This window comes from Pongo pygmaeus, chromosome 19, assembly GCF_028885625.2.
Source record: "Pongo pygmaeus isolate AG05252 chromosome 19, NHGRI_mPonPyg2-v2.0_pri, whole genome shotgun sequence".
Lineage (NCBI taxonomy): Eukaryota > Metazoa > Chordata > Mammalia > Primates > Hominidae > Pongo > Pongo pygmaeus.
In genome coordinates this window covers 83,292,756-83,305,921 of record NC_072392.2, presented here as the reverse complement: position 1 = coordinate 83,305,921, position 13,166 = coordinate 83,292,756, and the positions used below count along the sequence as shown (strand labels likewise).

Sequence of the window (13,166 nt, the reverse complement as noted above, 5' to 3'; positions counted from 1 at the left end):
TATAAAAGGCTATTTATGACCTGGCGCAGTGGCTTATGCCTGTAATCACAGCACTTTGGGAGGCTGAGTGGGCAGATCACTTGAGGTCAGGAGTTCGAGACCAGCCTGATCAACATGATGAAACCCCATCTCTACTAAAAATATAAAAATGTTCTGGGCATGGTGGCACGCACCTGTAATCCCAGCTACTCAGGAGGCTGAGGCAGGAGAAACATTTGAACCTGGGAGGCAGAGGTTGCAGTGAGCCGAGATCACACCACTGCACTCCAGCCTGGGCAACAAGAGCAAAACTCTATCTCAGGGAAAAAAAAAAAAAAAAAGGCTGTTTATTTTCCTTTTTATCTCTCAGTCTCTCTCCCTTTCCCACTCTGGATGGGAAATTATGCAGGGCCTTCTTCCTCCAGGGGCAAAGTAACACTAATGATCCTGCCGTGGGCCCCCTTCTGTACCATTTCCACAGCGACCCGCGCTCACACTTGTTAATGCTTGTTTTCCCAGGCAACGTGGGATGACGCACATGCCCTCTGTGAGACAGAGTCGGCGGATTCATCTCCCCGTTAACGTACTGTGAAAAACATCATAACACTCAGGGAGCCAGATGGGTGAACAGCGCCATTCCATTTGGGTGTCCCATCAGCCTCCTCTGGAAATTAAATATAAACATTGTTTTCAAACTTCCCCCTGACAGCCTAACTGGATTTTCTACCATGTTAACTAGCCCCTGACCTCAGGAGCATGGGCCACATCTGGCCTGAGGCATTGAGGAGTTTCCATAATGCTGGAAAGCCTAGCAAATAGAGTCACTCTCTGATTTACCCCACGGGTCCTTTCCGGCTTTGCTCTTCTGCTTTTCTGTAACAGATGTTATTAGAGGAGAGTCATGATAAATGGAATGCAAGAGAGTTAGTAACCTAGGAATTACTTTAGTTTGTGATTTTTTTAGCAACAGCATTTGCTTAATTATTCATTCATTCATTCGTTCATTCATGTACTCATTGATCTTCCAGTATATTCCAAGCACTGGGAGTCTAGGTGAACCAAACATAGTCCCTGCCCTTGGGTAGCTTTTGAGCTAAACATCACACACACAGTCAAAGAATCAATACAGAATTGCAAATTGCATTATTTGCCAAAAGGAAACATTCAGAGTACTATCATGTAGCATCAGGGATGGCCTCTGTGGTGATTTTTAAATATGTCTACAATTCTTTGACACTCTTTCCATTGACAGATGTGTCTATGTCTCCTCCCCTTGAGGCCAGATGGGATTTTGTGATGGTTTCTATCAACATGGGACGCCAGGCATGGCACTGTAATTTCTGAGGCTGGGCCATACAAGGTGGGACAGCAGTCACCCTCCTTACTGGAATATGTGGTCTTGAAGTCCCCAAACACCTGTAAGCAATCTAACAACCCTCCCTGATGCCTCCATGCTGTGAGGAAGCTAAAGCTAGACCACACAAGAGGCTACAAGAAGAGAGTAGGAAATGCCAGCCAGCCCCCAGTTGCTCCAGACCCCCAGCTCCAGCCATCTGACAGCAACCACTCAAGAGACTCTGAGTCAGAATTGATTGGCCAAGACCTTCCCAAATCCCTAACCTATAGAAATCAGGACACATAATAAATAATTATTGTTGTTTTGAGCCACTAAATTTAGGATGATCTGAATGCAGTAACAGCTAATCAGAAAAACCTCTTTGAGGAAGTGACATTGGAAGTGAATGTTCTCCCTGATAGCTAGAGAAGATGGATTGAGGTGATCTTATCTGTGTTTCAAACATCGGGGCAAATTGGGAGCAGAGAGGCCAGTTGGGAGGATGTTGCCATGGTTCAGGTGACGGTAAGTTTGGTTCAACCAGGGTAAGGGCAGTAGAGGTACTGATATGGGTGATACTGGAGGAAGAGGTTTGGAGAGTGAGGGAAAGACATATTTGAATATGGACAAGGTAAGTTTGAGGTTTGACAGCAATGTGAGATCTTGAGTAGGTGGCTGGGTGCTGAGTGTGGAATTTGGAAGATAGGACTCAGCATAACCAAATGACTACTTTATGGGCCAACCTACATGGTCAACCTCGTTTTGTGCTGAGACCCTAAATCTGAAATCAGAGGCAGCCTTTAAGCCATAAAATAAGTGGGAAAAAGCCATCTCAAATGGAGCAAGCCTTTTAGGAATCGCTCATTCCAAGGCACCTGGAAGAATGAAAGAGGGGAATGTCCCAGGATCTGGGCAGCACAGAGTTATATCGCAGCTGAGGCCAAGGCCTTGGTGGTGGACCTGCAGGGATCACTGAGAACAGCTCCGAGCTTCAAGAGCACTCAGAGCTCCCAGGAAAGCAGATGTCAGGGTTCATAGTCCTGTGGGTTGCTGGGATAGTCCTGCCTGCTCAGAGCAGACAGGAGAAGGAAGGGATGCAGGGGCTGACAGAGAGGGGCACATCTTACCCATCTCTGTGTCCCTGGAGCCCAGCCCAGTGCTGGAACCCATCAGAAACTCAAAACTGGTGCAACAAATAGAATTAAGTAATATCAGCCCAAGATCTACCATTATCTCACCAAGTGACCTCAGCTAAGTAATTTTCACCTCCCTAAGCCTCAGTATCCCCATTTGTAGAAATGAAAGGTGACAATAATTACTATGCTAAGTATTTCCCCACACCAACATAAAGTGAGACAGTACCCAAGAACTCACCAAATGAAGCCTTATGAACAAATATAAGTGATTAAAGATAACCCATGTTGTGTCGCCTTAAATGTGCCCAGGTAGAAATATGTTTGTGGCTAACGAGCAGTGGCGGCTCTCTCACTGATGTTCTACCTGATTCTAAACCCTAAGAACATATTTTCCCCCTGGAGGGCAATAAAGCTGTTCCGCCATAAGAATCTATTTTTCCCAGACCAGCTCTCCCGTAAACAGTGTTCATCACTACTCTGATACCTAGGCTGCTGGGTGAGAATCAGGTCTTCCCCATCCAGCCCAGCTGAGCACCAGCAAGTCTAGACCTTCCTAGATCCGGGACTGTCACAGTGAGTGAGGCTGGACTGGGGGGATCATTGGTTTTGGTAATCACTGGTGCGGGTCACCAGATGTTCCCAGCTGCCCCTCTTCTCAGGCACCTAGTAGGATTCTATGTCCCCACCTACCAACCTTTGACATTGACCTGCTTTGCCTAGTGACTCATGAGCAGGATGACAGGGCTGCTCTGATACACACAGGAAATCCCTGTCCCTGCTAAGCAACGCACGAAGCCCAGATGGTGCTGCTTCTTCTGCATATGGGTCCTGGAGGTGGGGAAAGCATGTCAGAGCCCCAGCTGCCCCACGGTGGATGAGGAGCACCCGCAAGAAATGGACCTTGTGGTTTCCAGCCCCTGAGAGTTGGGGGCTGTTTGTTATGATAGCCTAACCTTGTCCTGACGACACCTTCTCCCTACCACTCACTGTCCCCAATATCTGCATCTGGCTCTCGTTAAGGCAGAGCCCTGGAGGGGACTTCCAGTTCCAGTTCTGATATGGCAACAGGCAAATGCAAGTGAGCGAGGCGTGGTTCTAACATGAGAATCTGATCACTGTGTATCCCTTCCCTGCTTAAACATCATTCTGTGGCTTCCTGTGGCCCTCAGCACAAAGCCCTCTCATGATCCGCTCTTGCTAACATCTCTAGTTCACATCTTCCTAACTTCTGCCAGTTCCACACTTTGCACTCTCAGATGCAGCTGCAAGGAACTGCTTGCAGTGGGCACACTCCTACCTCCAGCCTCTGGTTCTGCCTGCTGAGAGCCCCTTCCTCTCACCACACCTCTCCTCTTCCTCCACAACTGCCATCCTTCACCTGGACCCCTCCTATCCATTCCCCAGGTTCAATGCCATTTCTACGATTCCTTCTGAAAACCCCAGCCAGGTGGCCCTCATCTCACAGCAGCACCATAGCCTATTCTTTCATCTGCCTGACCTATGAGACTGTGTCTTTTTATTCTCCCTGCGCAGCCCAGTGTTAGGCACATAAATGCTCAAAAACAAGTTTATTTTAATAAAAGGAAAGAGTCCAGGTGCAGTGGTTCACGCCTATAATCCCAGCACTTTGGGAGACTGAGGCAGGCCGATCACGAGGTCAGGAGTTTGAGACCAGCCTGGCCAACATGGTGAAACCCCGTCTCTACTAAAAATACAAATAATAATAATAATAAATAAAAATTAGCCAGGCATGGTGCTGGGCACCTGTAATCTCAGCTACTTGGGAGGCTAGGCAGGAGAATCACTTGAACCCAGGAGGCGGAGGTTGCAGTGAGCCGAGATCACACCACTGCACTCCAGGCAGGGCGATAGAGCAAGACTCTGTCTCAAAAAAAATAATAAAAATAAAAAATAAAATAAATAAAAAGAAACAAAGAAGGAAGAGAGGGAGGAAAGACACCAAGAGGACAAGCATGGTCTCCTTTCACTCACCTGTACTGCTCTTTGGCCTGCATAATGACAAAGTCCCACTTATAGTTCATTTTTTGGTTCAAGAAATTGTAATTTTCCTAGAGAAGAAAAACAAAATGAGAACAGTAAGCCCCAAGACATATGCCATGTGCCGCAGGGCAACAAACTCTAAGTCAACAAGGGCACACCCCTGGCTCATGGCAACCAGGCACCCAGCCCGATGGTGTCTGAGCTGGTTTTACCATGGTGTTCACTCGAGGAGCAGCTGAATTCTCAAAACACTTTCACAAGAAGCCTCAGTTTTATTGATTTTCTTTGCTTTTGTAAAAATAAATGTATCCCGGCCAGGCGTGGTAGCTCACGCCTATAATCCCAGCACTTTGGGAGGCCAAAGCAGGCAGATCACAAGGTCGGGAGATCAAGACCATCGTGGCTAACATGGTGAAACCCCGTCTCTACTAAAAAAAACACAAAAAATTAGCCAGGCGTGGTGGCGGGTGCCTGTAGTCCCAGCAACTCGGGAGGCTGAGGCAGGAGAATGGCGTGAACCCAGGAGGCAGAACTTGCAGTGAGCCAAGATCATGCTACTGCACTCCAGCCTGGGCGACAGAGTGAAACTCTGTCTTAAATAAATAAATAAATAAATAAATATATAAATAAATAAATGTATCCCGAATCTGATTAGGAATAGAGCATCAGAGATTAAAAAGAATTTAAACATCAATTTTTTTTTTTTTTCTGAGACAGGGTCTCACTCTTTTGCCCAGGCTGGAATGCAGTGGCACAATCATAGCTCACTGCAGCCTCAAACTCCTGGCCTCAAGCCATTCTCCTGCCTCAGTAGCTAGGACTACCTGTGCACGCCATCACACCTGGCTAATTTTTTAATCTTTTGTAGAGATAGGGTCTCACTATGTTGCCAGGCTGGTCTTGAACTTCTGGCCTCAAGTGATCCTCCCATCTTGGCCTCCCAAAATGCTGGAATTACAGGTGTGAGCCACTGCACCCAACCTGGAAACTCACTATTCAACAACAGAGCATCACAAATTCACAAAGATAAACTCTAAGATAAACCAAAGATAAACTGGCCTTTCTGAAAACATATTTGTAAGAATAAAAACACATGGCCTAGCATCGTGGCTCATGCCTGTAATCCCAGCACTTCGGGAGGCTGAGGTGGGTGGAACACTTGAGCCCAGGAGTCTGAGACTAGCCTGGGCTCCCTGTCTCTACAAAAAATACAAAAATTAGCCAGGTATGGTGGCATGCCCATGTAGTCCCAGCTGCTTGGGAGGCTGAGGCTTCAGCCCAGGAGACAGAAGTTGCAGTGAGCCGAGACTGCACCACTACACTCCAGCCTGGGTGATGGAGCAAGATGTTGTCTCAAAAAAATAAATAAATGAATGAAAATAAAAACACAGCAAGATTTTAACCCTCCACCCAGAAATTTTAGCCTTTTGAGGGCTAGCGTGTGTTCTTTGGGAAATTGGACTCACCCAGCCTAAAACAAAATTGTATACAGTCCTATTGTTTTCCCATCATAAATTGAAGTTCGGGCCAGGCACGATGGCTCATACCTGTAATCCCAGCACTTTGAGAGGCCGAGGCAGGCAGATCACTTGAGGTCAGAAGTTCGAGACTAGCCTGGCCAACATGGTGAAACCTCATCTCTATTAAAAATACAAAAATTAGCCAGGCGTGGTGGCACACGCCTGTAATCCCAGCTACTCGGGAGGCTAAGGCAGGAGAATCACTTGAACCTGGGAGGTGGAGGTTGCAGTGAGCTGAGATCATGCCACTGTACTTCAGCCCGGGCAACAGAGCAAGATCTTGTCTCAAAAAAAAAAAAAAAAAAATTCAAGTTCAAATCTGTTAACCAAGCATTGTCCAAGAGTACATATTAATTATGTCACATTGTTTGGGGATGGCAAAAGGAAGCGAGTAGCCACCGTATGCCCAGTAGCCACTGAGGCAAGGGCTTAAATTACAGCAAGAGAAACTGAAGTTAGACATGGGAAAGAATTTACTTCAGCTAGTGCTTCTAATTAGTAAATGGATGGATAGCTGGCTGGATGGACGGATCATGAGGGCGCACATGAATGCAGTGATGTGGGAATGAGGAAAGTACAGCTCAAAACTATCTTCCACTCAATTATAATAACCGCTACTTAAAAGCACCTCCATACCTTTTCATATTCTTCCAAAATCCCTTTCTTCTTGATATTTCGCTTGGCCAGATAGATGGCTGGAAAAGAAAGCAATGACATTTACCATCATCAACTTTCAAAACCCCATCTGCAGCCTCCCTAAGCCTGAGGCTGCTGTACTCCGAGTTGGGGAGAGAACGCTCAGCACACCCAGTCCCTTGCCCCTGGGGACACACCCAGTGCAAATGTGGACTAACAGAAAGGTCGTGATGACAGCAAGACAAATGTCTGACAGCAAGACAAATGTCACCAAAATGCAGCAAGTAAATAAGCAGAATGTTAAGCACTACCAAAGGCATAGTTGGGGCTGAAGTATTTACCGTAATCAGTATCTTCAGCTGGCCACTGCTGGGTGGGCCAGAAATACGGTGTCTGCAAAAGAAACCAGGGAAACCACGCTTTAAAACTGGATTGTGACTCAATGGACCCCAACCCTGTGACTAAAGAAATCAAACCACCTTAGCCCCCTCCACCATTTCTGAAGTCCTGATCTGTGAAACTACGAACCCGACCTTTTCAAATGAGATCAACCCCATATGAACAGCCAAGGTCAAGGCCAAGACTCACCTGAAATCGGTAGAGGCTGCCATCAGGCTTGAGAATGAGATTCTTGGGGTCTTGCAGAGGGTAAATGTAGCCATACCGGACAATAAAGTTGCCCAAGTTCTGTGCCTCTGGGAAAAGCAGTTCAGACATGGATGTTAAGAGCAGGGCTGAGACAGGAGCTCATTGCCGGCCCCCACGGCACCCCAAACTCCAGGAAAGGTGCCCCCTCCTAACAGCACTGCATCTCATGAGCAGTGAGGACACTGGTTCCTGAACCTGGCTGTGGACAAGCATCAGCTGGGTTGCACACTAAAAGGAGGACCTCCCAGGTCTTATCCCCAGGAATGACAACTCAATAAGTCTAGATGGGAACTAGGAAATCTGGATGTTAACAGAAACCACACATGGTCTGCTGCAGCGGGTGATGGTTAAGGAAGGCCTAGAGAAGCCTCTATAGGCCCTTTGGGTCTGGGAAAGGTCACAGGACTGGGAAGAAAATGTCTCTGTTGGACCAACAGACACTTTGTCACTTAAAGAATGAGCAAGGAGCATCATGTTTATTGCCAACTTCTATCCCAAGCTCACCTCTGCCTGCATCTCAGATCCAGACCCTTCCTCTCCTTCCCACTTCATTTTAAATCCCACCCTGCTCCAGTTTATTTGGAAGCACAGCCTTGTTTATCAATTATATCAATTAAAGGACAAACTTCCTTGGTTCTTTCTCCAAAGCATCAATGAAAGCAGATATCCTTCCATCCTCTGGAGAGGATTCCATCCCTTCATTCCTGCAGGACCCCCCAGCCCAAGGACCCAACCCATCTCCCCATCCCATAGCTCAGCCTCCAAGGTGTGGGAAGACTTCCTCCCCAGCCCTCCCTCTCCAGGTCTCGCTCCCTCCATCAAAGACCATGTCCTAAAGTTGTATGTTTCATTGTACCAACAGCCTATTTTCTAGTGTGAAATCTACTCTCCAGTTTCTTTCTGCTCCAATCCATCTTCTAAATTGCTGCCTTTCACTCGTGTCCATGTGAAGAGACCACCAAACAGGCTTTGTGTGAGCAGCAAGGCTGTTTATTTCATCTGGGTGCAGGTGGGCTGAGTCTGAAAAGAGAGTCAGCGAAAGGAGATAGGGGTGGGGCCGTTTTATAAGATTTGGGTAGGTAAAGGAAAAGGGGGGTTGTTCTTTGGTGGGCAGGAGTGGGGGCGGGTCACAAGGTGCTCAGTGGGGGAGCTTTTTGAGCCAGGATGAGCCAGGAGAAGGAATTTCACAAGGTAATGCCATCAGTTAAGGCAAGGACTGGCCATTTTCACTTCTTTTGTGGTGGAATGTCATCAGTTAAGGCAGGAACAGGCCATTTAAATATCACTTCTTTTGTGATTCTTCAGTTCACTTCAGGCCATCTGGATGTATACGTGCAGGCCACAGGGGATATGATGGCTTAGCTTGGGCTCAGAGGCCTGACACTGCCAGGCACCCTAGCTGAAATACGATTATCATGCACATTGCCATGCTCAAAAGTTGCCTGTGGCTTCCTATTGCCTGTCTCCCAGATCTCCAGGTGCTCTTCCATCCCTCTGCCACCCTCCATAGCCATCTGGAGCCATGACTGTCAATCTCCCTTGTCACTCCTCCACTTTCCGCTCATTCCATTTCTAAACCATTGCTCTTGTTAGTGTCCCCTTATAGGAAGACCCTCAGAGCTCCTCTTCACCAATTCACAAGCATCACTTCTTTCAAGACCAGCTATACACAGCACCCCCTCCAGGACTTTCTTGACTGAGTCCTCCCCACTTATCCCTGTTATTTATGCTCTAAATATTTTGTACAAAATAACTCTTTTGTCCCCAAATTATCCTGCCTTTGCTTTTGCTTCTGGTAGTTTTACACATGAAGGTCATGTCTCTCCAATTAAATTGTAAATTTCTTAGAAACACAGGCTAAGTCTCTATTTAGTTTCTCCCATGGTGCTGTACACACAGCTGTCCTGGATAACTGAGTGACAGATGAGCTCTCACCCAGACTGGAGATCCAAAGCCGCTGGACGATCCATTGCAGAACATCACTTCCTGCAAAACAGAGACGTTTGCGGTTATTGTCATAGCCTCCTGACACATCCCCACTCCTCCACGCGGTTGCCTGACTGGTCTCCTTCCTGTTCAGCTGCGATTTCATTCCTCTTCACTCAGAACCTTCGGAAACCCCCACCTCATCATGCTCAGTCCCAGCTCTGCAGCCTGTAATTCAAGGCTATCCATGATCTGACTCCAGCAGATGTGCAACTTAACACGGCACGCCCCCCCAGCCCACACATACATACACACGCTCTTCATCTTTACATGTCTTGTTGTATTGATCTTTTACCTGACAATAACTTGTACAAGGATTGTTATTCCCTAACTGGATAGTAAATAGGCTGAGTCTAAACACACACACACACACACACACACACACACACACACACACACACAAAACAGACCTGAGGCAAGCTGTTTGCAGGGCTCTGGACCAAGCTAGGACTTATGGGAGTAAAACAGAGCCAGGGATGAGAAGAGGACAGGCCGAGGGCTGGGGCCGGCTCTCCGACTCCCCAAGTTCCCAGGCAGAACTCCGAGGAGTCAGAAAATTCTAAACTTGAACCTGGCCTTCCATGACCTTGTGAAGGTACTTTTGTCAGGGTAGGAAGATGGGACCTATCCTAGTTGATTTATAACTTTAGATGATGGAATGAAGGCTCCATGTGTACTCTCGCCCCAGGCCCTGCAAATCTTAGGGGCTGGCTTGGGAACAACACACAAAAAAACATGAAAAAAAGCAGGTGACGCAGGCTTGGAGGCCAGAAGAGAATGTGCACCCATGCACCCGTCCCACTCACCCGCTCCCCTCAAGGATTCAGATTTATCTAAGGGTCAAGGCAAGCCAAGTTCCACCAACAAGCCCAGAGCTGCCGTACGACCCCACAGAAGCTCTGAGCCCCTTCCCTCAGCCTGGGACCTCTCGCCTCACAAGCAGAAGGTACACCTTGTAGGCACAAGGTAATAGCATCTCAGAAGATAGACAAGGTGCCCTGGAACGAAGCACCCCATCACAGATGCCATCGTGCAGATGCCAATGGTCACATTTTCCAGCAATCTTAGCCTGCTTTCCAAAGGCCCAGCTGGAAGCCTGTCTGCATGGGAACAGGCCCACGTAACACACCAAAGAGGGCCAGGATTGAGACCCCACTGCCTGTGTTCTTATGTCTGGATAATTGCCAATGATACTTCCCTCCTCGGAGGCGGTGCAGGGACATTTCTTCTTATGACCCACATACACACTCTCTGGGCATAATTGCCTGCCTACAACCATGACTGGGTGTAGACAACCTGTAATTCTTCGCTTCATGCCCACACCCTAGGACACAAATGTCCAGCCATGATCTCCATCAGTGTCCACGTGCACACCATCGTGGCTTTCCATGATTCTCCTTCTGTTGCTTTTAGCATCATTCACTCCTTGTTGGCTGTTCAAAGGCAAAATCCTTCATCTAAACTCTTACTTAAAATCCTAGGACTGGGTGTTTAGACTTTCCACACCAAGTCTCTCTCTTTAAATGCTACACAGGGGTGCACGGGCAGAGTGACAGACCCAGGCAGATATCAGACTGATTAGCTCTCTCCACCGAGGAGCCGAGGGCTTTCTCATCCACTTGACTGCCTCCCGAAATAGATCAAATGAGATTATGGTGCCACCAGCATCTGTACCACGCGGTCTATGCTGACAGCATGGCAGGCTGCTCAGGCTTCCGCATCAGCCACCTTTGTCCCGAGGAAGCCCTGGGACACCTGCCATCCAGGAAGTTAAATAATTTTTTTTTTTTTTTTTATCAGTGCTGTTGTTGCAGGACCAGGGCTTCTCCCTGTGTTGTTTCTACAGCAGCTGGAATTCACCTGTGCAGGAGGAACAAGGAAAAACATGGCAGGATGGGCGACCTCGCCCAAATCCAGGAACCAATTGTGCCCCGTGTGCAAGGAAGGAAAGCAGCTGGTGCACACTGACAGTAGATAAGAATATGGACTCTGGGCTGGGGGCGGTGGCTCATGCCTGTAATCCCAGCACTTTGGGAGGCCGAGGCGGGTGGATCACCTGAGGTCAGGAGTTCAAGATCAGCCTGACCAACAGAGTGAAACCTCATCTCTGCTAAAAATACAAAAATTAATTGGATGTGGTGGTGGGTGCCTGTAATCCTAGCTACTCCGGAGCTGAAGCATGAGAATCACTTGAACCCAGGAGGCAGAAGCTGCAATGAGCCAAGATAGCACCACTGCACTCCAGCCTGAGCAACAGAGCAAGACCCTGTTTCAAAAAAAAAAAAAAAGTAAAAATAAAATATATATATATATGGACTCTGGAGTCACATTGCTGGGCTGAAATTCAAGCTCACTCATGAAATGAGCTTAAGGACATGAATGCAAGTTGCTGAAACTCTTTGGTCTCCATAGCCCCATGTGCAAAAAGTGGGCAGTCATATCTACCCTTAACTTTATTGTGAGTGTTAACAGACAACGCGTGGGAAAGCACTAGCTACCACGACCATCCAGCACCCACTGCACATTCAGCACCTGCACAGCACTCTCTCACTTCCTTCCTGCACTCGTTCCCTTAGGGAGGATTGCTATTCTTGCATTAAAAATGAGAAAACTGGCCAGCTGTGGAGTCTCAAGCTGGTAATCCCAGCACTTTGGAAAACCGAGGCAGGAGGATCACTTGAGCCCAGGAGGTCAAGGCTGCAGTGAGCCGTAATTGCATTACTGCACTCTAGCCTGGGAGACAGCATGAGACCCTGTCTCCAAACAAACAAAACAAAACAAACAAACTAAAACAATGGAGAAAGTAAACTGAGACCAGGGCTACAGCTAGAAAAGACACCTGAAGGATTTAATCCTGCACTCTCCACACAATGACAGACGAGAAGTGACTCATGCATTCAATAAACTTTTACTAACCATCTGTTACAAACACAGCTCTGCTAAGCATTGGGGTTACCCAGATGAGCATGACAAGATACTTTCCCTTGAAGGGCCCCAGTCCAGTAGAGAATTCAGGCCAAAATTAATGACAATCAAAGGCAGGGAGGGGGACGGGGTCAGGGATGCCTTCAGGAAGAATTGCCCCAGCTGCATCTGAGGTGATGGGGGACACAAAGGCACCCTGAAAAGTCTACCCCCGTTTCCATTCTTTGGGTGCCCAGAGCTACTCTGGTTCTTGGCCTTTCCAAAGTCTGGCTTGTCAGTGTTTCCTTTTCCTCCATGAGCTGCTCTATAGCATTTCAATTAATTCTCCTTTTGCTCCAACAAAAGAGTGGGTCTTCTGTTGCTTGCATGCAAGGAAACCTGAGTGACACATTGCTGGTGGGGGCATCCTTTCTTCTAAGGAGTCAGAAAGGGAAAGGGGAAGCTGTGAGCCAGCTTGTCTCTGCAAAGACTAGTGCACCTTGAGTGAAAAATAAATAGTCAGGTCAGGGGTGGCATAGAGAGGGAGGCCTCATGTTGAGCACAGCAGTGGTGAGGCCCGGGCTTGGGCTATGAGAAGCTGTCTGCTTCTGCAGGCAATACGCCTAAGTATGAAACATTGTCTTTACTGCAAAATCAACATCAGAAAACAGGTAACACATTAACCAAAATGCTCTCTTAATATTGGCGTCCAGCTCCTCTTGCCAATATCCCCAAATGATGCTCTGCAGGCACCTCATCCCCCCACACACACAGAGAGGAGACAGTGGCACCACCCCCAAAGGGCAGTTGAGAAGGGCCTGAAATGAATTAGAAGGTAGAAGAAGGTGGAGCAAAACAAAGGCCAACTTTTTTCTGCTAAATAGTATTTTTTTTTTCTCTGCTACTTGGTTTCATTAAAACAAAGCAAACAAAACAACAAAACAAAAAAGACAGTGAAGGTTTCTAAATGACCTTCTGGGAGGAATGGCTTCAAGAAATGACCTGTTGAGTCCTTTTCTC

The 13,166-nt window shown here is 47.5% G+C and overlaps 1 protein-coding gene across 2 annotated transcripts in view; it reads right to left on the bottom strand.

The window, feature by feature from the left end:
• RGS9 (regulator of G protein signaling 9) overlaps positions 1–13,166 on the bottom strand; it is a 90,950-nt gene that overhangs the window by 60,666 nt on the left and 17,118 nt on the right. For both annotated transcript variants that reach the window (XM_054458610.2, XM_054458611.2), the window contains exons 3-7: positions 9,192–9,242; positions 7,197–7,303; positions 6,950–7,001; positions 6,609–6,667; positions 4,444–4,520 (exon numbers count right to left, since the gene is read on the bottom strand). In XM_054458610.2, the coding sequence (XP_054314585.1) occupies positions 4,444–4,520; positions 6,609–6,667; positions 6,950–7,001; positions 7,197–7,303; positions 9,192–9,242 (346 nt within the window). The remainder of the gene's footprint in view (positions 1–4,443; positions 4,521–6,608; positions 6,668–6,949; positions 7,002–7,196; positions 7,304–9,191; positions 9,243–13,166) is intronic.